The 27,498-nt window shown below is 44.3% G+C and overlaps 1 protein-coding gene across 1 annotated transcript; it reads right to left on the reverse strand.

Moving 5' to 3' along the window:
- Positions 1 to 26,941, reverse strand: PARP1 (poly(ADP-ribose) polymerase 1). The gene is made up of 23 exons (XM_072331591.1): positions 26,677 to 26,941; positions 25,677 to 25,839; positions 24,971 to 25,089; positions 23,711 to 23,925; positions 17,460 to 17,556; positions 16,023 to 16,139; positions 15,338 to 15,514; positions 14,763 to 14,904; positions 13,680 to 13,820; positions 13,066 to 13,308; positions 12,195 to 12,263; positions 11,259 to 11,391; positions 9,913 to 10,108; positions 8,606 to 8,734; positions 7,687 to 7,770; positions 6,673 to 6,795; positions 6,161 to 6,289; positions 5,359 to 5,457; positions 4,726 to 4,878; positions 4,299 to 4,426; positions 3,861 to 3,922; positions 2,708 to 2,822; positions 1 to 826 (listed from the first exon to the last, which is right to left on the reverse strand). The coding sequence occupies exons 1-23, from the start codon at positions 26,794 to 26,796 to the stop codon at positions 745 to 747; spliced, it is 3,036 nt and encodes a 1,011-aa protein (XP_072187692.1). The 5' UTR covers positions 26,797 to 26,941; the 3' UTR covers positions 1 to 744.
- Between the last annotated feature and the right edge of the window lie 557 nt (positions 26,942 to 27,498).

Below are 27,498 nucleotides of genomic sequence, written 5' to 3' on the forward strand. Positions count from 1 at the left end.
TGAAAGCATTTGTTTAAACAAGGTTTATTGGGGCCAACACTAGATTCAAACAGCTACAAGTTCATTTTTCATGTTTACCACACCAGCTGTTGACAGATGAAGTCTCAGTGGAAAGTCCATATTTTCATTTCACCGTGACTTCCTGAGATAAGTCTGCTACAGATATTAATGTTTGGCATTTGACCATCAGAGAGAGATATCTTCAAGAAAACGCCAGCAGATACGTTTAAATGATTACTCAAAGCAGAACAATTTGGAAATTTTGAAACGTAAAGCTGTTAGTATGAAATTATCTTTTATTTTTATTTTTTAACCTCAAAATAAATGCACATTTATCATTTATTCAAAATGGAAACTGAAAAAGGGCATCTTAAACAAGTGGGAATCCTAACAGAGCAAACGTCACAAACACCATCAAGTTCCTTCTCTGCTATTGCCCACCTCTGGCTAAAAAACAGTTCTGTTGCTGTTGTCATCCATTTTGTTCGGCCAACCAAAGAAACACTGGATAGCCCCCACAAGTGGTATAAAACAAAACCAACTAAGCATTCTCAACAGAATTCAGGTCCTTGTGTTGCCACGTTATATAAAAACTTTCACTAACTGTTGTACTAAATAGGATTTAGTAACTGCTCTTGCAGTTTAGCTCTCGGTATCTTGATAAGTGAAGTCAATGCTTAAGCATGTCAGAAGTCAATGCTATAGTGTAACTACAGTATAACTAACAGAACTCCTAATTACTGTTCACCAGAGTGATGTCTTATAGTTGAATTTCAGTTTCAGAAGGTACTTCAGATTTACCTGAGCAACATCATACACAATATATCTAGGAAGAATGTTAAGGAACAATTATAGCTTTTGATATTAAACAACACACAAAACTCAAAATATAGTCAAACTTCATCTCTGAGCTTAAGTTACCATACAGATACTTGTGTGATTATGCAGTTCTAACATTTCAAGCTGGGAATCTTTAAATTTGATTTTTCTTTGAATCTGAAAATATTCTATATGAGTTAGAAACTAAAAGAAACATGGAGAATCAAAGATGGCACAGCAGGAATCCAGAGTGGCAGGCAAGTGAACTGACTTAGATATGGAGCTGTAGCTCTTGAATATTACCTTTGTCAGGCAGAAAATACACAACATCTTTCCTGCTAAATAGTGGAACAAAATAAAAATGAGATCTGAACTTATAGACCTGGCAGCACAGAATCACAGAGATCAGAAGGGATCTCGAGAGATCATCAAGTGTAACACCCTTGCTAAAGCAGGTTCCCTAGGTTGCACAGTTAGACATCCAGATGGGTCCTGAATGTCTTGAATATTTCCACAGAAGACAGACAATACTCCTCTGGGCATCCTGTTCCAGTATTCCATCACCCTTACCATAACAAAGTGCTTCCATATGTTTGTATGGAACTTCCTATAATAAAATTTTAGGCCACTGCTCCTTGTTCTATCACTAAACACCAGTGAGAAGAGCCTGGCCTCAACCACTTGCCTCTCACCTTTAGATATTTGTAAACATTGATCAGTTGTCTTTTCTCCAAGCTGAATAGACCCAGTTCTCTCAGCCTTTCCCTGTAAGGGAGATGCTCCAGGCCCTTTATCATCTTTGTGGTCCTCTGCTGGATGCTCTCTAGGAGAACTCCATCTTTTTTTATCTGAGTAGCCCAGAACTGGACACAGCAGTCCAGATGTTGCCTCATCAGGCAGAGCAGAGGGAAAGGATCACCTCCCTTGACCTGCTGGCTACACTCTTTAAAGCACCTCAGGATTCCACTGGCATTCTTGGCCACAAGCTAGGTATAGGTTCTGATGCTACCTCCCAGCAAAAAGTCACTAATCTTTACTTACCACAAAACAAACAAACAAGAATGTATAAACAAAACAAAAACAACAAACCTGTAAGAGTTCTACAGTTATTGGCAGTGCTGGAATGTTCTGTGGCTGCACTGTATTTTTTCAGAATACAGTTCTTGTCAATTATTCTTAATGCTTTAGGCCACAAACTTACCTCAAGTCTCAACTCAAGTCTGCTTCTAAGAGGAAAACAACTTACCAAGAGAGAAGACAGTTTCTATATAGCCCAGAAACCATATTAATTAGCTACTTGTTTCACTGATAGTGAGCAAGTAGGCAACAATCTTTACAGTGAGACTACAGACATCACATTCTCATTACATTCTCAGAGCAAGGATGATTTGGGGGCACTTCTGCCTGGAAAGAGGCTTAAAGGCTACACCCTCTGAGAGACATTCTGATGTTTACCTTCATATTTGCAAAGGATGTGGGGGGCCTGAGAGAAGCTGTGTGATGAGACTCCAAGTAGCCTGCTCCTCCCAGTCAAGCTGATCAGCCACAGCATCCCAAGGAAGAAACCACAGGCTGCATTCCCCTTCCCTTGTCCTGGCACATACCTGGGGGGCAAGGTACTTAGCAGCATCCATAGGCCACTTCAATACCTTCAGCTATTGAGTCTTGCTGGAGCAACAGCTATTTGGTACGGGTACTGTTTCCTTTTTAACAAGATAAGCATGACAACTGTAAAATTGTCTCCCTTTGAAAATAGAGTCTAACAGATGTACTCAAAAACAGATCTAAAAAATAATACTCAAAACGCTGGCAAAACTCTTGACCAACATTAGCAATAGCCTGCTAAAGTCAACAACATTCAGTGTACAACCAGTGTTGCAAAGGATACTCATTGTACAGAAGACAGGTATCATTAATTCCTGTTGAGATCCCATTTCCTAAGGGAACTTCTACACCATCAAGGGTTGTAGTGGCTGTTGGATCAGGTGCAGTTTTGCCCAAGCCTAGAAAAGGAAAAAACATTAGTTAAAAATCTTGAAGGCAGAGATCAGACTTTGCACATAAAGAAAAAGGCTAAGCCAGTCACGTATTACATCCCATATATTGTCACATGCTGACTAAGAGGAAAAATACCTTAAAGAGAACATAAAGGACATTGTCAGTTTATTCATCTCAGCACCACTGTGTTGATAGTAGTTGTACTCTGCTACATTAAAAGAGAATTTTCACTTTTTGCTGTTAGCTTTGTCATACAGATTAGATAATTAGACAGATCAGACTATCCTTATTGCTCCCATATCTTAGCACATACACGTGTAAATTGTAACATTTTCAGGAAGTTTTAATAAATTCTTCCTATTCATTAAATTCCTCAATACAGTTAGAATGCACTGAAAAAAAATGCTAGATTGTGTTTTAATATATTTCAGAAAACTCATTTATTAAGTCTCTCAAAATTGAGCATTCAAGAGAAGCCATTCATTACCAAACGCTATCAGTCTTTCCTATCTCTGTGAAGACAGTCATAATTACTATTTCTTGTGCTTGAATTAGAGAATGAAGTTTTTTTGCACTTCTTTTTTTACCCCAACTTTTTGCTGCTAGAAGTGTAATGAGAACAGCTATTATATTTGAACTTTTATCCTTAGCCTTTCCCTTCATTGCACACTTCCAACACGCTTTGAAAGCTAAACAATTATTCCTCTGATCTATCAAGCCTCATGCTTCTTCATACTGCATTGCTGTTGAAAATGAGTAAGACAGTGGAGAATACACCTTACTCTGTTGTTCTCATACTATGAGATGAAAGTCTCCTCCTGAACTTCAGGCAGCCTATTAATTTCAGTTTTACTTTTTCAAGCGTACTAACTCTCACCTCAAAACACTCTCTATACATGCATTCAGATGCAATCATAATGCTACATACTATGCAAACTCTTAAGGAATCACAGCTACGAAAAGACTGTAGGTCTCTCCACTGAGAAGAGAGACAGACATAAAGCGACTTTGCCATCAAAAACACATTACCAAAGAATACTTACCTTTCACACTATGTTTGCCCTTGGGCAATTTTGTTATGTGAGAAGCATTCTTCAGCTCATACCTGGATAACACAAAGAATACACAACAGTGTTTGACATTCATCTTAAAATTTCTTGGTAAAAAAAAAAACAACGTTTTTTCAGGCTTCAAAATATGGCGGGTTAATTTAAATTCTATTTTTCTGAAGCTCAGCAGCCTTTTTTATACTTCATCTCAATGACTAATTCTATTGATACCGGCATATACAACATGATTCTAGACTTGCAGCATGTTTTTACACCACCCAACAGTTCTCATGTGAGAAAAAAGGCCAACACTGTTTTTAAAGAAATATAAAGCACTCTACTTTCACACTGAAGAGGCTTTCAATTTTAACACAAGCTTCTATTATAATACCCTTAAGCATGTTTAGAAAATGCTCCTAATGAGCTACTTACATATTTCCAAGGGCAACTTCTCCCAGTAGTATTAACCCAATTGGATCAGCCTGAGATGTATGACAGTAGTTGGCACTCTTGGACACCATGTCTGCAAAGTAGATGCCCTTCCCAAACATGTAGCCAGTCTGCAGCAAGGGGAGGAGTGAAATGGGAAAAGAGATTGAAAAATTCATGCAATAATATAGGTAATATAGAGGCAGTACTGAATCCATTTGGCTGAGTTCTCAGGAAAGCAAAGCTGCAACTCACACTCTCATGGACACTATACAGCAACCCACTCTGGACACTGAATGCTGTCCTTGTGCTTGGAGATAACACTGGGTCCTCCCCCAAAGAGAAATCCTACTATTCAGACTCTCTCTGACCATGACCACTTCTGGGCACAAGGATGGAGGCAGACAGAGAATCTGTCTGTTGAACATACCACAGGAGCTTCAGGGGGAGCTATCCGGAGACCCTGTGAGAGGATACCAGCAAAGTTGGTGGTGCGGGAGCCGTGCCACAGCAGCTGGCGATTATGAAGCTGCTTAAATGGCTTGTAACGCTGACTCTCTCCTTCACGTTCAATCCTGAAGATCTTCAGTTCAAAAAGGGATAGGAGAAAAAGAACTATTAAGTAAATAAGCCATTATCTTCATGCTAGCAGTCAGGTAAATAGGTCGATCTCTATGAAAATTGATCTCATTGTTTTTCAGTGCTCATGGCTTGCTGTGTCATGTTCACAAAAGAGGTAGCCTTGATCACACAGGACTGTATTAATCCTTTACCCTCTCTTCTGTATTTTCGTGAGGACCATCACTTCCTAAAAAATCATCTAGGGAACTAAAACCTGATTTCAAGCAACTGCTTTTTAGGCAGCAAATTAAGGTGAAATTAAAAAAAAGCTTAAGTCTCATCTCTGTCCAGACTTTTCTATACAATAGAATAGTAATTGTTTATCAAAATCTGCCTTCAACAAGGGGAATGAGGTACTCAAAAATACAGTGAAGCCATAAGCAAGTAAATAGACTGATAAAGCTAAGCTGCACAAACTTAAATCCCAGTATTCTATACTTACTTCCACAACTTTGAGGTCATATGCATTGTGAGTAGCAGCATGAGTATTTTTCACATATTGTTTAATAATCTTGGCTTCTTCTGAATCTTTGTCAACCACCTGCAAAGAAGCAAATGAGAAGGTCCTCTAGAATACAAATTCGCAAACTTATTATAAAATGAAGACATTTACCCAGCGCTCCCCAGTTTAAGCTGCCTCTCTATTTGATCATTTACGTGGAAATTTATTCCCAACTAGAGAATATGTAAAAGTCTACAGAAAGAACTCAACTAGAGAACTGCTGACAGTGGCAACAGAAAGGCACCTCTGGAAACTTACATGACTTTCAATAGCCCTGTTCAAAGTAGGGTTAACTGTAGCAGATTGCTATGGTCTGAGTCCAGTCATGCTTTGCAAAGCTAGAACCCATCAGAGCCTCTCTGGGCAACTCTCACATTAGAAAAAATAAAATAAAATAAAAATCTCTCACTTCAATTTGTTCCTATTGCTTTTCATTCTGTCAGCATATACTACCAAAATAAAACTAATCTGCCATGATATTCTCTACTCCCTTACCCCACCTGGTATTTATACGCACTGGTAAGATACACCCAAAGCCTTCTTTCTTCCTCATTAAAAAGCCCAAGGTCTCTATAACATCACCTTGTGCAACACGTGCTCCAGCACCATAGCCACCTTGGTGGCCCTTCTTCAAACTCATGCCAGTGCATCTGTCCACTCTAAGCTTAGCTGATCTGTTAACCCTCCAACAAGACATCAGCACGCATTCCTTGTCAGTCACTCTTTTATTTTTATTTTTTACCTTAATATCAGTTCGGAGCTTTTCATAATTGATATCAATTGGGTCTTTATCTCCATCTTCATTTCCACCTCTGAGAAGACTGTAAGCAACCTCAATATCAAGCAAGTTGTCCAACATCTGCACTTTAGCCTGAATAATTTAAATATTTTACTCGCATCACTGATGTTCACAATAACTCTACAACATTTCCAAATTATAAAAACATATGTGAAGCACAGGCACTGGCATTTAACAACATTGCCTTTTAAATATATATTTATATATAATACACATGTTCACGCACATATATACACATACATTATATCTATTTTTATGTTTCTTCTGAAACCTTATATACAATCTTCATATGTAAACAGATATATAAACAAACCAAAAAAAATCAGATATCCTGAAAAACCCACAAGCTTAACCTCATAAAAGCAGGGAATTGAAATAATTGCTCACAATTCCTGAATTTGGTGTCTGGTATCAGGCCTGTTGCCTGCAAACAGCATACTATTTCTAGCAATTACCTGGATGTATTCTAAGTTACTGAGAAGAGGTGGTTTCTTCATCCCAAAGTCATGAGGGATCAGCGTATAGAAACGGTTTGAGAGGTCCAGGATCTGGGATTCCGAACCACCGTCAGAAACTGCCTATACAAGACAACAAGCAGAAAATTACTGAGTAGGCCAGAATATGGTTCCACAGCAACAGGTGCACATAGGATACTTGAGGACAGATAAACAGAAGCAGCAATAGAAATCATTTCAATCCTGAAAGTCCTGAAGGAGTAAAAGGAGTAGCTTTAACCAATTCTTTTGCACATAGCAAGTCTCAGGGCTTGCTCAGAAAAAATCTAATGCAAAATAAAGGGGTGTGTGCGTGTGCTCAGAAAGGTACTCTAAAAATGGAAATAAGAACTTCCTTTAATCAATCCTTCCCCAAGGTGCCCATGACTAAAGAAATAAAGAAGAACAACAGCATATGCTGATATGCTTTTGCAAGCTCTTTCAGGCAATACTCTGCAGTGATTCTTGGAATGGCCCATATCATGATGTGTAAATACAGTAGTCATCAAGCCAGATTCTTCCCTGAGTCAACTGCTTCTACTCTCATGTTCAAATAGATTCTCTGGGGTGGCAACACCAACTCCATTTGCTCAATTGCCATTTCTGGCAGTAGCAAGTCTGTCACAGCCTGAAGTTTGTGACACAAAAGCTTGAAGTAGGTATAAGCACTACCTAAAATTTGAAAGATAAAAACACAGCTTAAACTTTCACAACAACAAAGATGATTAACTAGAACATCATGGAAACCACATGCTTCATAAGAGCAGCTCAGATCTTCACGCAAATCTGTACTCATTTGCACTTCAACAAAAAGGCTTTCCCCCGCTCCCTTTTAAGACAGAAATATGCACCCTCCTCCTATTGTCTCTTAAATTATGCAAAATAAAGAGAAACCTCCAGCAAACCTACACTGCTCACCATTCAACCCCATTCCAAACCCACAACCACCAAATTCCCCATCTCAGTCACACTCACCTGCTGAACCTCATTAAGGATGGAGTACGCACTTTGGATCTGTCGCTTGCTCAGTTTCCCCAGTGGCATCTTCTGCAGGTCAATCTGATAAAGTTGTGAACAATTAAAACAGGATTTCACTACACTGAAACTGTTGCAACACTGTCTGTCTGGTTTCCAGGGAACAATTCTCTCCAGATTTGTTCACACAAAGAAAAGAAACAGTTCAGACTTGGTATTAATCAAGCAATAGTATCAGAAAGACAGTGCTTGCTACAGAAAAGATGTTCTATAAACAAAGCAATGAAGCAACAGTAGACCAGACATGCATGGCAGAGTAACACAAAATGCATCCTAGGTGTCTGACAGGGATTTTAGCATTAACCGACTGTCAGAGGTGCTCCTGAGTCACTGTGGTAAGTATACATTTCAGGCTAACAATGAAGCAATATGAAAGAAAGAATTCTTGCTCATAAGAACTTCTGTATACCTACACACAACACAGTGTCTGGCTTGTATTAAAACAACCAACCGGCAGGATCTCTGCTCTTTCAATGCAAGGAGAGATACTACCAGACTGATCTGTAGTAGTGTGAAGGAAAGAAGGATGGATGAAAAGAGGGTATCGTTAGAACAAATGAGAAATAAAACAACAACAAACAAAATCTATAGTTCGGTCTAGTTCACAAGGAGATGTGATACAGACATTCCCTACTGTAGAACAAAGAACACACTCATGTGCATCGTAACTAAGTTACTACTTCCACTGCTTGTCAAACCCTGGTCAGACTCCTGCCCTTATTCAATGCTGATCTAAAACTAGCAGTGACTTCTGCAAAGTATGATACCCTGGACTGCAAAGAACTTACTTCAGGATGTGCAGGTACGATAGATAGAGAAAGGGAAGTTATAATCGAGACACATGCATGTGTATAGTCACCTCAAATTCCACCATGGCTTTCTTCATGCTTTCCACATCAAAAATCATCTTAATAAGGTCCTGGATTGGCTTAGCAAGCTTTGATTTAGTCCCAGCACTCACTGTCAGTTTCCTGACAGCTTCTTCATCCTGGGAAGAAAATGTAGTACCAGAATTAGTGAAATCACAAAGGAAAAGGTGACAGACTGGCTGCCATGGTAACTAATTTAAACCAATTTAATGTACGCATGATATTACTAGCCTGAAGTTCATAGGAAGCGTTGGATGCTGGTCTGACTTTGTGGAGCAAAGCTGCTTCAAAAAATGTGCCTGTTCAGTAATTGGGCAGAAGTGTTTCAAGAGGCGGCATTGTAAAATAAAGGTAGAATTAAGGGAATTGAACTGTGTGCACCTCTGCTGTAACTCAAGCAGCCGTATTAACTCGTTCTGCAAGGTTTTGGTGCAGAGATCATGGCATAAAAAAAAAAAGAATGCTTATTTCATTGTTTTATAACAACACAGAGATACAATAATTAGTTTCGGTACGTTTGTATAATAAAAATGGCCACCAGTGAGTACACGCATCATCAGTTAGAAGCAATACGTCCTAGGAATTTTCCTGGGTAGTGTGTTTCATCCATAAAGCATCTGCCAGATGCTTCAGTGCCATCGCACACCGCAGTATAACAGTTTCCTGCTGCAATATTCAAATTTCCAGAAAGAAAGCTAAGCATTGACTGCTTCACACTGAAAGATGACATCTAGTAACATGGCTACAGAAAAAATACAATGGCTTCAAAACCTCTGATGTCGTTATAGCTATTAGCAGCATTCAGCTATGTCACCTAAAAATAGTCTAAGTTATGGGTATGTCTTTATACAAGTACATAAACTCCCAACGGGCAGAAGGAATAGAATTCCTATTTAGTATAGCTGTCTAAATAGCCAAATCCTACTGGTAACAAATATTTTCTCCTTCTCAGCTTGCTCAACATAGACACTGAGCACTGGGATGCATTAAGATTCACTTCACCATTTGGGAGAATTTTGAATGCAGAAAATAGATGTGTCTATTTTAAATAAAACAAAATGGGGATCTTGTGAAATGACGGCTTACTTCATCTCAAATTAACTTCTGTAAGATTACACAGAGTAAACAAGAATAATTGTCCCCCCTGCAGTCTCCTTGCTATGCTTACCATAATAATTTGTGTAGCAAAACCCCTGCACTTCATCCCTTTGTTTGTTAAAGTGTCAATGAGCACAGAAGAGTTACAGGAAAGCAGCTGAGATATGTTCCACCTGGCACAGAGACACTTAACAGTTACCTGTCCATAATCTATTTCCAGTGGGTAGAATTTTTTGGGATATTTGGTGAAGTTCTTTGAATGCCAAGAATTGCCAGTTTTTTCTTCATACAAATTGAGGAAGTGTTCAACAGCATCTTCTTTTGATGGCATCTGTTCCAGCTTGTTACTCCCAATGACAGTGCCCACACGACCCCAGGATCTGAACACCCAGTACCTAGAGAAGCGAAACCCAAGAAAAAAGCAGATGTAAAGGTTCTGGCTCTATAGACCTCAGTCCAAATGAAACCGATTCTGCAACTGTGAATCAGCCATTTGCATGTTGTTAATTTAAGGAGACATCCTGCAAGAAAGCAACAGAAGAGCCACCACAGCATCTATGTCCAATAACAGGTGTAAAGAACACCTGCTGTAAACACACCAGATGTACAGCACTGAAGATAAATGCACACACAGCAAGAGAGAAAAGGGGAAAGAAAAAAAGAGGCTATTACCACTTGAGTCAATATTTTACAAACACACATCTTCAGACTTTTCAGTTCACGTATTTGGGGAAAAAAAACAACAAAACAACACACAGACTTAAGCCAAGGATTCAAAGTCACAGAGTTCAGATTCTTAGGACAGAAGAAATAACTGAAGTATCTGTTTTACTAACATTAACTTGGGTAAGCTTCAGTGATCAATTTTTCCAACTAGGTGTTGAGATCCCTTCATGTACTGAATCCAGATCCAAACTCTGGATTGCAGATGCAGATACAAACACCAAATACAGAAGCTAGCAACATCCCTCTCAATTTCCGCATCTGTTATCAGAAGTGCAACCACTGGACAGACCCACCACATTTGATGACATTCACCTCCTGACCCCTTCACTACATTTTGCTAGGCCTCAGTACCTCTATAGGTCAGAACTACACTGTAGTATTAAGAGACAGAATCTGATTTTGTTTCCCAAGATCATAGCTCTGCAATTAAAAGACAAAATTAAGTTGGAGAATATGGGGAAGTCTCCCAACATCACAGATCTTGAGTGGGCTCCTGGATGTCAGAACAGAAAAACCTTCTGAATTTTCATGGGCTGCTGTCAGTCACAGAGCACTGAGACCCTCTTATCTTCTTAGGACTGGGTTAATTGAATATCCATTGTATGCACCTCACTCATCCCAGGATGCACAAATGAATTCAAATACAATTCAACTCCCCCTTAGCTCCTCCCACCTTTTAAAACAAACATATCTATCTATCCATAACTCCTTACAGCAACATTTTACTTATTTCTTCCTTTTGTAAAAGCCAAAAATCCGGAACTCAGTAGGAAAAAAAAAAAAGTGAACAAAGTCATTTCTGGGGAAAACTGAACTCACCTGCTCTCTCTGTCATCCTCTAGCAGCTGCAGTTTGTAATAGGAATTTGTTCCTTTCACAATATCCACCAGGCCAAGAGTTGCACTGAAAATCTTCCCACCTTTTTCAAAGACATGAGCAGAATCCTCCAAACCTACAAAGAAGGCACAGAATTAGAACAGAGAGGTTGCCATTTTAGGTTTCTTTTTTACATTCACGTTCATCAAGATGCTTCAAAATCGCAAAAAAATTATCAAAATATCAGAAAGAAGAGTGGTAACATGCTCAGTAAAATCTACTTGAGTCTTACTTTTCAACACACTGCAGGTACACGCCTTCAGGTGCACTGAAATGAACCTCAACCCTAGCCTGAGAAAAATTGTACACTTGAGAAAGGGCAACCTGGAGTCTAACACTGAACACTGTGTGACTGGCTAGAAGAATTCTCAAGAGAGACGTAGCTTTACAGGTGTCACATTAAAAAATAGACTGAAAAAATGAAGGCTGGCCTTGGTTGCAATATAAACTCAAAGGACAGCAGTACAAATTTTAAGGACAATGCTTGTACATTATCAATTTGGAGAGCAGCATCAGTTGCTCCTGCTCAAAGTGTCCTGAGGCAAATGCTTATGCCAGACACTTGCTGCTAAGCCTTTATCCACTCCTCCAACATGCTGCTGAAGCTGAAAAACGCACATAGTTTAGTTTAAATGAACCACCTGAAAGGTGCACTGGAATATCCTAGAATATCCAAGCTTTAAAGTGTCAATCAATAGCCTTCTTTTGATAGTGAGAAAAGCTATCTCAAGAATTCGACTTCCTTTTACAGCACCCTTAATTTTTACATCAATGACTGCCAACCCTTTTACTTCCACAGAAAGATAAGAATAAGAATACTGCTAACAAACCACACATCCTAAAGACTCTGGTGCAGGCTCAGCTATTGTTCTCACTTACCAGAATCAGGATCTACTGCTGCTCCACCTTTAACTGTTAGCTTCATTTTCTTTTCAGACTTGCTAGGTCCTGCAGGGATAAGAAGTTATTTTTCCTACACAGGAAATACAGTTTGACTTGATTCAAGATATAAATTCTCAATTTGCATAATTATTACCTTAATGAGGCTTCAAATCAGATTCCCAATACAATACCACCAGCACTTTAATGGCTTTCTACCTGCCTTTAGCAGCTAATTCACAGCTGCCTCCCCCCACAAGGAAATGAAAACCAAGATCTCCCCAGATAACATCTACCTTCCTTCCTCCTGACCCCAATATCATTTTTCCAACTACATGATATAAGGTCGTGTTTGTGGTTGTATTGAAGTGGGATTTTAAAACTTCACAGGGCACGTGGGACATTCAGTACTCACGCAGATCCTGCTACTGTTAAGTCTGGCAATAACACAAAACTGAACAACAAAAGCTAAAAGCCTGAGAGCTACGGAAAAGAAGTTCAGCATATCTGATGTTTTTATTCACGTTCCAGCATGAATAATGCAAGCTTGCTGTGGCAGTTGTGAAGACTACTGCACGGTGGCGATGGGCTGACAGTTGAACTACATGATCTTACTGGTCTTTTTCAACCTTAATGATTCTATGATTCTAAAAGTGCCACTGAGACAGAAGCTGTCAAGAGATAACTTCATACTCACTAAAACCTCATCTTACCTAAAGCTTCATTATTTAAAATTTACTATGAGGGAGGAAAAAAAAAACAAACAGTGAGAGAACTCTAGGAAAGGATGAGGCTGGACTATACCCAGATTTCCTTTGTGCACACAGAGCACTAAACAGGCCCCTGGAGAAACAACAACTTCATTCTTCACCTTGTTCTTCTTTGACCTTCCCAGCACTCTTCATATTTGGGGGCTTGCTGCACTTCCCATCCACCGCCACCTCCTGGTGCTCTGTTTTCACCTCTGCACCCCAAGGTGAAATGGCATGGAGAGAGAGAAGCTCCTGAAAGCTCTTGCTGGAAGATTTCACATCCTTAAGAAACTCCTCTGAGACCACACGAACTTTGGCATCCTTCACTTCTTCCATCTTCTTGCTCATTTTCTCCACCTCCTCTGCAGAGGCAGGAAAGGGAAGAAAACAAGCAAACAAAAAATAGTGAGATTTCAAGACTTCAGCCTTGACTTCTGACAACAATTCAGGACTGTGAAAAACTCTGAGGGGATGCATTTCTACCACATACAAACCTGCAGACTGGACTAAAGCAGGAACACTTAAATTTTACTTGACTGATCCAACCTTTATGGCACAACCCACGATTATTTTCTGCTAGGTGAGTAAAACTGAACCAACTCACATTTTCTTTTACTTTTCCATGACCACACGCATGTGTAAACACACTCCCTAACCCAAACACTGACCCACAAGGAGCTCTAATCAAATACATGCATCCAATGCTACCAGTGACCGCCCCAAGGCTGCTCACTCTGTGTGCTGATGCACAGGGTGGCCTTGTTAGCTGTTGTTGTCATCTTTCCTCCCAACTCCTCCACAATATTCTTCACTTCCTCCTTGTTCTTGGACAGCTTTCCGAGAGTCAAGATCTTCATGTTGGTCAGTGGTTTGTCTAGAAGTTCAGAAACAAAACAGTACATTAGCAACAAACAGAGTCTGCCATACAAATAATAAGCACAAAGAGACAGCATCCCACACACAGAACAATCAGCACAGCCTGCAGGGAGATAAGCCCAAGCAGGTCTGACTAATGAGTGGGAGAAAGCTCCCGTTCTCTAAGGGAGATGACAAAGCGCAGCACACACAACAAACAGAATGAATGGAAGGCTGGAAAAGATGCATGTGTGGGCACATTATTTGCTTGCATTTAGGGATTTTTTTGTTTTCGTTTTATATTTTAAGTCTGCTTCAGAACTGTCTACTAGTGACTTTGCTCAGCTTCCCTCTTCCTCTGATGACTGGACAGCATGAAAGGTCCTGCCTCTTCAAAAGGAAGAGCTGGAGTCTTTGAAGAGTCTTTGAAGAGCTGGAGAAAGTTTGTTTCTCAAACAACAGCATTCTCACACATTACAATAAAACTGAGTCTTGGTTTTACGGACAGTTCAAAGCTGGAAGCTGGCCGAATCATGCAAGCCCCATAACAACATGGAAGCTGACATTACTGGGGATCCTGGATGCTCCCCAGGAAACCAAGTCAGACAGTATTTCACAGCAGGTCTTACTTGGGACGTAGGCCTTTAACTTTCTGATTCATTGCAAACACACCATCAAGAAATACTCAAAATGAGTTGTCATAAAAACAAACAAACAAACAACAACAACAACCCAATAATCACACACACATGAAAAAACAGAAAGATCCCAAGCACATGTGCCCAGAGAGCCAGAAAAGGATCTTCCTTTGCTAAGAAGAGGAAACACATGACACTCTGCAATTGTTTCTCACAGGAGAGCTCAGACTGCTCAGGGGTAAGAGAAAAGCAAACAGCAGGCCTGTCCAAGGGAGCCCTTTTGGATAGGAATGGCAACACATATCAGCTTGAACTCCACTGACCTTGGGGTGCAGAGAGAGCCTCTGTCAAAGGAGCAGATGCAGATGGAGGTGGCGCAGAGTTGACAGTTGCAGCCTCAGGAGGGAATATCCTGTCCTGCTTCTTACACTTAAATTTTTTGAGATATGGAATTTCACGAAATTCCTGTGAGACAGAATCACACAGTTTTAAAACAACCAATACTACAGTGAAATTTAAAAGTCAAGTTAAGCATTGGCCAGATTGTGTCATTTACCACACGTCTCAAAGGATTTCCGAGACACTCATATAAAGATAGACAAATATCCACTTCATTAACTCAGAAACCAAAGCTAGAGGAGTGACTGGTTTCAAATCTAATCAGTAATATCTTTCCCAATTTAGTGTTACTGGGAAAAGGGATGACTTTGTTCTATATCAACTGCCCCCGGAGGGATGCAGCTACAACAGGATCCCCTGCTGTCACAGCCGCTCAGCACTGCGGCACACTTTGCTCTCCAGCATCCAATGCTGACTGCTGCTCATCCAAACTCCTCACAACAGGAAGCATCAATTAAGAAGTGTGCTTCAGATCATCACATGTACAGTTAACACCCACCTTTGGGATCACCCAGTCTTTCCTGTTGGGAGTCTGTGTTTTAGCCACACACTTAGTCCAGGCAGTAATGTCCCCTGAACAGTAGTAAGCATCGCTCTTAAACACAAACTGCCCTTTGCACTCCTCGCAGGGAAGCAGAGCTCCAAATGCCATCCCATCTGCCACTCGGTCCAAGATCTAAAACAACAAAGAATACAAAACTGGGCATTCAGGAAAGCATAACCCTCACACAGAGCATCACCAAACAGCATTGCTGGAGAGGGAAAGGAAAAGATGAGCCACTGCATCTGAGCACAAGTATGTAGGTGGGAACGTAGGCTCAGACAAGCCCCCGTCTTCCTGCCTAGAGATTTTCTTGGTCATTTTGAGTCTAGACACTTCCCACATCTCATCCCACGCTCCCTACAGCCTTAATAAATACAAATGCTTCATGTGACATGTGCCTCTGAAAAGGAGAAACCTTTTGCAAATTACACAGTCTGAAATGTGACTTTTTTAAGAAAGCATGCCAGAAAATAACTAGAAAATAATGCAGTTTTCGCTTCGTTTAGTCTAATGTAACAGTTAGGAGGAGGCAATGTGAAGTGCCACAGCCAATCTGCTTTTGCAGTCAGTGACAAAAATACAGATTAGCTGGGACACTGAAGACCTGGCACACAAGCAAAGTGACTACAGACCAACGTACCGCATTCTCCCCTGAAGGCACCTCCTGCTTGTTGGCAATCAGCAGCTCTTTCAGGTCATTTGTGGAGCAGACCTTCCTCAGCTCATCCTTGATGCCCCAGATCAGCTCTGTCTGCTCCTGTGGACAAAACCTGTCAGCTTAGCTACTCACAGACAGACATCGTGAACATCCCGCCATAACCACAGCATGGTGAAGAGCACCAAGAGCCAGCAGCTTCACCACAGGGAGAACCACACATTTTATCCACACAACTAGATCAGGTCTTTAAAGCCACATGCTTCAGATTTTACTACGAATATATACGCGCATGATAGCTTTTGAAAGTACTCTCACAAGAAGATCACAAGGGTAAGGTTGGCTCTGCGGATTCTTCTGCTTCTGCATTATGTACGTGAGCAGAAAGACTGGAACAACTTTTACAGCAGTACCCCATACAAAAAGATACAAGTTTTTATAGTAGAACAGTTAGCTTTCAGGTGGAGCAGAACCTGTTTTTCTACCACACTTCTACTCTCAGTGAGTTCTCAACAGCCTCTGTAAACATCACCAACCCAGTTCACACTGCCAACAGCAGGGATATCACCTCATTAGAGCTTTGTATTAAAATAAGAATCACAAGCGCTGGAAGCCATTTTACCCTAAGTGTCTTAAAATAAGGACAAAGTATTTCTACTAGATCAGAAACCTGAAATGGCCCAGATAAGCCTGCAGATTCTTTTAGGCCTTTCTACAGAAGGTGAAAAGGTTAGACAGAGAAGAAACGTCACATCATTTTCTTTACAGCTCCATTGAGTGCTAGCTTTAGCAAAGCTGCTTGTTATCTTTTTCCTTGGAAAGTACCTGTGCCGAACTTCTAATGAATATAAAATTCTTACAGCTCCATTAGGAACTTTCCCCACAGCATTCCAAAATTAAAAGGTAGAAAAGCTGCCATCTACCACACTTTGTACTCAACAACTGAACACTGCTTCTCATAGGGTGAGAGATACAACTCCTCAGTAATCTGATTCCACGCTTACCATTGCTTAATTATTTTTTACCATAAGATATTAACTGGTCGCCAAGCTCTTTCGAAACAGTGCTTGGTATCAGAGCTTCAGCCACCATAGTCAGATGAAACAGGAAGGCTCATGAAACATGCTTCTCTGAGAGAGAGAAGGTATTTAGCCTAATCTATTTAAATCCAATAAGCCTAAGTGCTAGAGAAGTTCCTTCCTGTGTTTCATGAGACAACAGCAGGGAGAACCTCCTTCAGCAATGGCTCTGCATCAGGTCACCTCCTGTGCCAAGACATGAGGACCAGCTGTACTGTAACGCTGCTTTGTCTAGGCAGCAGGTACAGTTCCTCTCCAGGTACCACAGCTCTTCAGCTAGTGTCTGACACTGCATTCTTCTTCTAGCAAGGCAGGTTTTAGGACCTAATGAGCTAAAACTCACCTTCAGCTGTTTTTCCTGCTTTGATTCTTTCTCTTTCTCTTTTCTCGATTTCTTTTTTGCAATCACATTTCCATCCACCTCTTCCCCTTTTCTCTTTCTAAGAGAGAAAAAATAAAGAGCATACACACTGAAAACAAGTTATTTAAATGCCTGTCCAGCTCAGATTACTGACTGCTGATATCTGCAGAGTCTTGAATAAGTGGCAAGGCCACTTTTGAAAATTCCTCAGTGCTACATCACAGAGACGTACTTGGCTCTGCAACAGCAGCTGCCTCGATTAGATCAGGCACACTTAGAGGTCTTCCACAGGTTAATTATGATCGGGCAGAACAGCACACAAAATGCTACAGCACTGGGAGTTGCATATTCAGCCACATCTGTACTAGTTACTCCAAAGGCGCACTCAGGACCCACGAGTATACATATGCCTCTTCACATATGAGAAGGGATAGCAATGAAGGTTACGACTACTACAGAATCATCAGAGAATGCCTTGTGTTGGAACAGATCTTAAAGATAATCCAGTTCCAACCCCCAGACATGGGCAGGGCTGCCACCAGTTCAGGCTGGCCAGGGCTCCTTCAAACCTGGTACTGAGCACCACCAGGGATGGGGAACCCACACCTTCACTGGTCAACCTGTTTCAGTGCCTCAGTGCTCTCTGAGTAAAGAATTCCCCACTAACATCCAACCTAGATCACCCCTCTTGAAGTTTAAAGTCATCCCCCCTTGCCCTATCACTATCAGATCATGTAAAAAGTCAGTTTCCACTGCTTGTAAGAGCCCTTGAAGTATTAGAAGGCCTCGGTGAGATCTCCCCTGAGTCTTCTCTTCTCCAGGCTAAACAATTGCAGCTTCTTCAGCCTTTCTTCATAGGAGAGGTGTTCCACTGCCCTGAGCACCTCTGTCCTCCGCTGGACCCGCTGCAATCCTCATGTGCAGGAAGCCCCATGCCTGGACACAGTACTTCACATAGGGCCTCACAAGGGCAGAACACAGAAGAACAATCCCCTCCATCCCCCTCCTGCCACCCATCTGATGCAGCCCACGGCACTGTTGGCCTGATGGGCTACAAGTGCATGCTGCTGACTCACATTCAGTTTTTCATCCATCATGACCCCCAAGCCCTTCTCCACAGAGCTGCTCTCAGTGAGTTCTGCACTCATATCTGGGACTGCCTAGACTCCAGTTCGATCTCACTGGATTCTCATTTTCAGTGTGACCAGGTCCCTCTGGATCACATTTCTTCCTTCTGTTGTGTCAACTACACAACTTGGCATCACCAGGAAACTTGCTGAAGGTGTACTTGATCCCACTGTCTACCTATGTCATCAGTAAAGACACTGAAGAGCATTGATCCCAAAACAAACCCCCAATACTCATGACCAGCCCCCTCCTGGAGGCAGAGCCATTGACAACAATCCTCTGGCTGCAGCAATCCAACCAGTTCCTTACCCAGCAAATAATCAAGTCTTCAAATCCATCTCACTCCAATTACACAGTCTTTCAGCTGAATCAACAGCTTGATTTTACAGCTAAGACAGTGAATACTGAAATAAAGGCTCAACAGACCCGATGAGACACATCCCAGAGTCCTGAGAGAACTAGCTGACACAGTTGTCAAGCCATTCTCAATGGTATTTGAAAAGTCATAGCAGTCAGGTGAAGTCCCTGGTGACTGGAAAATATGCAAAGCCACATCTATGTTTAAGGACAGAAAAGACAATGCGGGGAACTGCTGACCTGTCAGCCTTACCTCAGTGCTGGGGAAGACCATGGAGCAGATCTTCCTGGAAGCTATGCTATAGCACATAGAAGAGAGGAAGGTGACACAGGATAACCAGCATGGTTTCACTGAGGCAGGTCCTGTCTGACCAACCCCATCACTTTTTAATGACAGTGTAACTGCATCAGTGGACAAGAGAAGAGCTACTGATGTCATCTATCTGGACTTTAGTAAGGCCTTTGACATGGTCCCCCATAACACTGTTCTCTCCAAATTGGAAAGATATGAATTTGATGGGTGGACTTTTTGATGAATGAAAAACTGGTTATGAGATTGCACCCAGAGAGTAGTGGCCAATGGTTCAACGTCTGGATGGAGATCAGTGATGAGCGGGATCCCTTGTGAGTCAGTACTGGGAACAGTGCTCTGTTACATCTCCATCAGTGATACTGACAGTGGGATTGAGCGTGCACTCAGCAAGTCTGTGGATGACACCAAGCTGTGTGGTGCAGTTAACACACCCAAGGGACACAATGCCACCCTGAGAGACCTAGACAGGCTCCAGCAGTGTGCCCAGGAGAACTTCCTGAGGTTCAACAAATTCAAGTGTGAGGTCTTGCACCTGGGTTGTGGCAATCCTCACTATCAGTACAAGATAAGGGATGTAAGGATGGAGCGCTGCCCTGCTGAAAAGGACCGGAGGGTATGGGTGGATGGCAGCTGGACATGAGACAGCAATGTGCCCTTGCAGACCAGAAAGCCAACTGTATCCCGGGCTGCATCGAAAGAAACATGGCCAACAGGGTGAGGGAAGTGAACTTGCCCCTCTGCTCTGTGCTGGTGAGACCTACTGCACCCAGATGTGGAGTCCTCAGTACAGTAGAGACATGGACCTGTTGGAGCACATCCAGAGGGGGGCCGAAAAATGATCGAAGGGATGGAACATCTCCCCTACAAGTATGCAGGCTGAGAGAGCTGGGCTGTTCAGTCTGGAGAAGAGAAGGCTTCGGGGAGACCTAATGGCAGCTTTTCAGTATCTACAGGGGAGCTGTAAGAAAGAAGGGGACAAACTTCAGCAGCGTCTGTTGTGTTAAGACAAGGGGAAATGGTCTCAAACTAAAAGAGGGGACCACTTAGATTGGACATAAGAAAGGTTTTCACAGCTCCTGGAAGTTTAACCAAGTCACAGGCACACAGAATAATCAGGGAAAATCACACCAGTGTGAGTTCAACGCACACATTGCTGCACCTTCCCAAGCCAGAGGGCTTCATCATGCAAGTATTTAGGATGGGTGCCCAAACACTGTGCATCTGCAGTGTCTCTCCTCAGCAGGCTGAGAGCCAGGGTGCTTCCAGCAAGCCAAAGCTGATGGTTGTGCATCAACTTGCTCCCAAAAGGAGGAAAGCCAAACCACTGGAAGGCAGTCACCCTGCTGAGAGGCCTCTAGACCAAGAGAAAGCATCCAAGTCCCAGCAGGGATCTGTACTTCTGGCAGTTTCTCAGAGCCAAGAGGACAGAGGGTTGCTCTGCCTGTAGAGAATAGCTGCTATATCTGCACTAGACAAACTTCAAAGCAAGAGGGATCGCACAAATTGCAGAGAGGGATGTAGCTGCAAGTTTCTCATCTTCTCTCCTGTCCCTGGCTATGCCCAATACTTAAAGCAAACACTAATCATTATTTTATACAGCTTCAAGAAGGGATGGACAAAAGTGGATTCATCTCCTATCTGTCCAAAGTCACACATTTTAGAATAACTAACAAAGCTGACACTTGTTGACACACACTCCTTTTACCTGCCATCATTGTGACCACACACTGTGCTGCTAACAGCAGCCGGGCACTGACGCATGCAGCCTTTTCTCCTGCTGGGGAAGAGAAAGCCTATGCACTCAGCAGGTACAGTCCAACAGCTTGCTTAGAAGACTGGCACCCACCAGACAACACAAACACTTTTTCACCTCCCTGGTAGATACAGAACTATAAGATCCACTCCAGCTTTAAAGAGGATGATGAGGGAGGTGAACTGCCCTGCTCCCAATTGGCCCTTCTTACCATCTACTCGATTTTTCAAGTTCTCATAAGAACGAACACAAAGACATAAGGACAGTCACAGTAACCCTGGACAAAGCAAGCACCTGATAAAGGAAGGAACTGAGACCCTTTCCTCACTCTGTAAAGCACTAGCAGGTTGTTGCTGACACACGTACTTACTCCCTGCTTCAGAATGTCTGTAGCTAACTGGGTGCTGCCTGACAACACCTCCAGAATGAGGCTTTACTACTGTACTGAGCAGCAGTTCCAGGCAGGGCAGGACTGCATGTCTCATCCAGCAATAACCAATGGCAGAAGCTTGGATCCTTGCACAAAACCTTCCCATTTTTGTCCCTCAGAAGAAAGAGATATTTCCATCCTATTCTTGGTAGCTTCACACAATACCTTAGTTTCACTCACCTGCGACACATATGCGAGACCATCGCTCTTATGCGAAGGGCTGACAGAGCAGCCCCAGTCAGAGCATCTCTGCTGAGCACACGACAGACATGCAGGAGCAGCAGATGAATTTGGTTACATTGCATCCAAACTACAAACAGGCTGACTGGATGTATTTTGGATGCAGAATAAGTAGAGATAACTGAAGATCACTTTTGGAATCTCACCTACAGCAGATATTTTGATACTGCTTCTGCAAGAAACTCCAATTTCTGTTACTAATACCTGTTATCTGATCAAATGCACAAGCTAAACAATGGGAGGCAGCTGCACCTCATTCAAGCTTCTGGGATACTGGGATTACCCCCCACCTTTTTCTTGGCTTCTTCAGAACTCTGTACTTTCTTGGCAGACAGTCCCCAGGTAGGAAGCACGCCCACACCACTCTACTCATTCCACTTACTTACACTCCCACTCACTCAGCTCTGAGACAGATGGTCTCTTTGCCAACTCATCCTTAATACCCTCAGGTCAAGCACACAGCCCAAATGGCAGAAGTGGATGACTCACAAGAGATGGTCAGCACCATCACAGGCAAGGGGCTTGTACATGCGGTGCTTAGGAAGCAGGAAAGGTGGCATTTCCTACTGCTTTTCTGCCACAAGGTCCTGGTTCACATTACTCTACATCACCACATTAAGCTCTTTTCCAATGGAATCTTAGACTTTTATTTACACAGTGACTTTGCAAAGCCTTCATATTTTGAATATCATCCCAGAGATCAGCCCAGAAAAGCAGAGTCAGGGCAGACAAAAGCTGCAAATATGTAAAAACTTGGTACTCTTACCTATATCCTGCAATGCACACAGAAGGAAGGTGCCTACTATGTGAAAGGAAAGCAGTCCCAGATAGCACAGCACAGTCTGAAGGGTCCCAGCCTCCAGCAGCTCAGGGGACAGGGATGAACATAAGCATATGGGCCCATGGAAAAGCATCTGCATGACACTGCAGAACCCTCCCCACAGCATCTGCACTGCTGCTGAATGCTTCTGGAACAACCGCTTGCCAACCAAGAATCAAGTAAGCCAGCTGAATGGCAGCCTCTCAACACACAGATCAATTTATGCAAGCTCCACTCTGTTACCTATAATCAGAACCGGCACTTACTCAGAAGCTCTGAACCATGCCCATCAGCCACACACCTTCACAGGACCAAAACCGACAAAAACTGCACAGATTTGAGACCAATGCATCTTTTCAGAACCCAACATCATTCCCACTGGGCAGTTTCACAGTGACTCCTTGCAGAAGTATTGCTGAATTCAGTCTAGGGAGTATATGAAGAAGCCCAGCACCTTACAAGACAACGCTGTTCCTGTTTGTAGAGCCCAGCGATACTTCATCCTCCCTCCTTCATGTGAAAAATGCAACAATGGCTTGTGTTAACAAATGTGATGCTAGGCAAAATCACTTCAAACACAAAAGCCTTCATAAACTGAAAAAGATCAACCAAAACTAGCAAGCCACCTGGAAGGGCTTCTCTATCAGTTCAACTTCTGTTAAGAGCACCCATTCAATATTTCAAGGCAAAGCAATAAAATTTCAACTGTCTATCATAAAAGATTTAGCAAACAAAAGCATCCAAGCGTAAGCACCATGCAGGCAATAAGCACTGTTATCAGACTCTGCACGTCACAGATCAGCAGCTTGTAGATAATATGTCCAATCAATTCTGTAACAAGAGGTAAGGTCAAAGAAACCAAGGCTGACAACAGCACCACACAAGGAGCAGAGCTGATCTGTTTGCATTGCATACACAACATTTATGGCTGAAAACCCATCAGCCCTCAAAGTCAGAGTCGCCAGCCTCAGCCTTTCCTCAACAGTCACATGAATAAGTGGACTGCAGCCTCCCAGGAATGGGGAATCAGCTCACTGTCACTTGCCCTAATGGCACCAGAGGACCACATCCTCCTACAAGCACTGTTCTTCTAAGACTGAGATAACAAATCCACAACGCTTTCATCACAAATGTATATGAGGGCAAGTAACTGCTCCTCAAAATCACACGACTTGCTGCATTCCCCACATACCCTTCAGTCTTGGTAGCCGGTAGTTGCTTCTTCAGAGTTTCTTTATCTTCAGCTTTCAAAATGCTGAAGCCCAGGAGCTGGGTGGCCCCATACGCAGGGAGGAAGCCCAGCTCTGCCCGGCGGCTCACGAAGCAGTCCGGGTGGTACCAGTTATCAATCATCCCCAGCTGTGGTTTTTCAGGATGCACCATCTTCTTGGAAATCCGAATCTGGCCCTGAGGCAGGTTAAAAGGACACAACAGCAATTGTTAGGCTGTCCTGGGAGGAGCAGGATGTTAGTAAGCTCATTATCAACATGATGCTTCCTTCACACCTGCTAAATGCCAATAGTCCCTCCACCAAAGCCTGAAACAATTGTCCAAATCCTTTCCTTACAGCTCCACTGCTTTCACTAATACCTTGTCCTAGGTTGGAAAAACAGCCTGTTAAGTAAGTTTCTGTTGAGAAAAGAACACTTGAAACAGATAATTCTGTAGTCTTAACTTCTTCAACTCCCTGCCAGTTAACTTGAATAAGCAAAGATAAGCAAAGATCACATCACCAGCCCCCATGGAGGAGATTCTGAAAGCTGACTTTATGTCCTTATCAGTCAATCTTTACTACGATCTCATCCTCTGCAAATTACTTTTCAGATGCCCAAGGAAGTACTTGGCTTAAGTGCTTCTAGACTGCAATGCTTCCTACACCCCAGCCACTAACACTTCTGGGAACACAAATATACCAGCGCTGTCACATGTCCCTCACCAACTGCACAGAACAGGCAGCTCTATTCTCACCTATCAGAGACTCATGGCTTCACTTTGCTGATTGTCTTTAAAATTAGGGCAACAAGACAGGCTGAAATATGGGGCAGCATCATTAATTAGGCGTACTGCTGTTTTTGTCTGATTCATACACTGCACAGAAACAAAGGAGGAGGAAGAAGCTAACATCTCTGCAGTGCCTGAACAAGCAGAAGACACAGTTAGTGGTGGCTCTCTCGCTCTTTTATTCCAACCAAATATGCTGGCAAGCAGCATTTCAGTTTGCTGTAATGTTCATGCAAAAGGAAGCATCAGCAGATCAGAAGTCCGGGCTCCAGTGCCCGAGGCATGCCTTTATGTCAGTATTCCAAGACACAGCCATTCCTCAGATAAAGAAAAGCAGTTCTGCAACTGCCTTCCAAGTGTAGGACGTACAGGATGCAGTTGCAGAAGCTTCTGTTTGAATTGGGACCAGTGGGAAAACAGGCGAGATGGAGAGCTAAGAAAAGCTTTTTACCTTTTCTATTTTCTGCTCGCAGCCTTTGCAAGTACTCCTGTTAGACTTGGCATACTCTGCAGCAAAGTCAGTTAGGCTCTTGTCTGCCTTGCCACCTCCTTCCTGGTCCCCTCCTTTTCCTGGAGATCAAAGGTAAATACAGAGCTTTAAAAGGCACCCTCCCTCCTTTTTTGTTTCTTCCCATCAGTTCCAGATTATTAGCAGTCTGGATTAATAACTCTGTGTTCTGCTTCAAAACAGACATCAACCTGAAACTGCACAGCGCCCTGCAGTCACTCCTTGGATTTGGTCTGCTAAGTACTTAGACCGCCCCACTTCTCCCCAGCTCAGTTCATCACCTAATGGCTCCATAAGGCTACCACAAGCATGTGTTGCAGTGGCAGTGTCATAAGTGCCACATTCCCTAAAGAGTAAGTATACCAAAGAACTGGAAACAAAATATAGTCTTGATAACAAAATATATTTGGCTACATGTTTGCCAACTGCCTTGGCCTTTCTTCCACTCCCACTCCCACTCCGCCTTTCTCCTCTGCTTTAAAACCGGTCTGGATCACACTGCTGGCATCCTGGCTCTAGAGAGTGGAGGCACCGCAGCAATTCTCCCCACACCATTTGCCGCAGGGACACAGCCATCAAGTAACTGTAACAACAGCCGGAGATGACAGCGCATGGTTCCAGCTCTGAACACCAAGAGAGCTCTGCTTACCTCCTCCAGGGCCTCCGCTTTCAATGGCCTTCTTGATTTTCTCCTGGTCCTCCCAGCGGAGCTCAGGGAAGCCATCAATGTCCGTGTGGGACACGATCCGTGCCCGTTTCCAGAAGCAGCTGTAGTGGTGCCAGTGAGGGACTTTGCCATCAAACATGGGCGACTAGGAAAAGCACACGAGGCTGAGGTGCAGCAGCTGAGATCCCAGTGAGTGGGATTGGGGGGAGACGAAAAGTATTTGGGCAAACACCGGCCTCGCCCCATAAGGGCCACCAACATGGCAGAGTCCCCACGATGCCAGGGGAACATCGCAGCCTCCAGCAGGCAGCACCTCGCCCTGCCGCTCTGCAGCACCTCGCCCTGCGCCGGGCCCGCTGAGAGAGCTGTGTTGGGCTGACTTGGAGCCGCCAGCTCGCAGCCTGGCACCGCTCCGGCACCCAGCCAAGGGCACGGCCCGGCGGTTTGGCACCGAATACCGCACACAAACAACATTGGCGGTAATAACACGGCGGCTCTCCCCGCAGGCTACGAGCACAGGCCAACCCCGCGGCACCACGGCGAGCCGCTCCGCGCGCCCCAGGCCATACAGAGAAGCTGCGGGCGGCCCATCCCAGGAGGAGCTCCCGGCCGGGTTGGCTGTGGCCATAGGCAGCCCGAGCGGGTGCGGCGCGGACTTGCCCACGGCCGGTCCGCATCCTTCCCGGCCCAAGCCGTTCTGTTTCTGCACCTAACCGGCACCACCGGACCGACGGCGGCGCGCGCGGCCCAGCCGAGCACCGGCACTCGGCAGACAAAAGGCGGAGGAAACGGGGCCACGTGCGGCTCGGCTCCATCGGGCGCACCGCGCGGTTTGGGCGCCGCGCTCCCGGCCGCCCCGGGCCGGATACGGGCATCGCGCGGCGCCGCGAGGCCGAGCCCCGGACCCGCCGCTCTCCGCCCGCGGGACGACGGCGGCGGCGGGTCCCCGGCAGCGCAGCCCAGCCCCGGTGCCGCGCCGTACCTGCACCATGAGGGCCAGGCGCAGCGAGTCCTTGGCGATGCTCTCGCCGCACTTCTTGCAGGCCGCCCGCCCGCTCTTGGCGTACTCGGCGCGGTACGGCTTCTCCCCCGGCTCCGCCATCGCCAACGAGCCCCGAGCACCGAGCGAAGGCACGCCGAGCCGCGCCGCGCCGCGCGCCCACCGCAGGCAGAGCTAGCCGAGCGCCGAGCGGCCTGCCCGCCCCAGAGCCCGGTCGGCATCCGCCGCTCGGGCAGCGACTCGGCACGTCTGGCGGCGCCTGGAACCTTCCGGTGCGGTGCGGGGTATCAATGGAGGGGCGGCAGGGGGGCGGTCACGTGGCGGGGCTGTGGGCGGGGCCGTCTGAGCTCCTGCCGGCTGGGAGGTGAGACCGGCTGAGAGCGGCAGGGGGCGCCGCAGTGCAGCCGCAATACAGCCGGGATGGGGCGGTGCGGCCGCCGGAGCTGCCGGGCCGTGGCGGGGCGCTTTGCGTTCCTGGGGGAGACTCCGGTATTTGCGGCTCGGGACTTCCTGCACACCGCCACCCTCGGCGGGATCCTTCTGCCAGCAGCGCGGCCAGAGCCTCTGCAAATACATTTGTTGATGCGGTGTTTATTTATAGGGTGCCTGCAAAGGAGGAATGGCTCCCTGCTGGCCTTCCCTCCCTGCGGGCCGCTACACGAACACCGCTCGAGGAAGGTTTAGCGGGTTTCCTTTTTAAAAGAGGAGGTTCCTCTGCAGGAACCAGTTCAAACCCGGTGCTCCAAAGGATGAGGCTGGAAGGAAGGCTGGCTGCACAAAGCATTGCCCTGCCGTCATTCCAAC

The sequence above is a fragment of the Excalfactoria chinensis genome, chromosome 3 (assembly GCF_039878825.1).
Source record: "Excalfactoria chinensis isolate bCotChi1 chromosome 3, bCotChi1.hap2, whole genome shotgun sequence".
NCBI classification, from domain to species: domain Eukaryota; kingdom Metazoa; phylum Chordata; class Aves; order Galliformes; family Phasianidae; genus Excalfactoria; species Excalfactoria chinensis.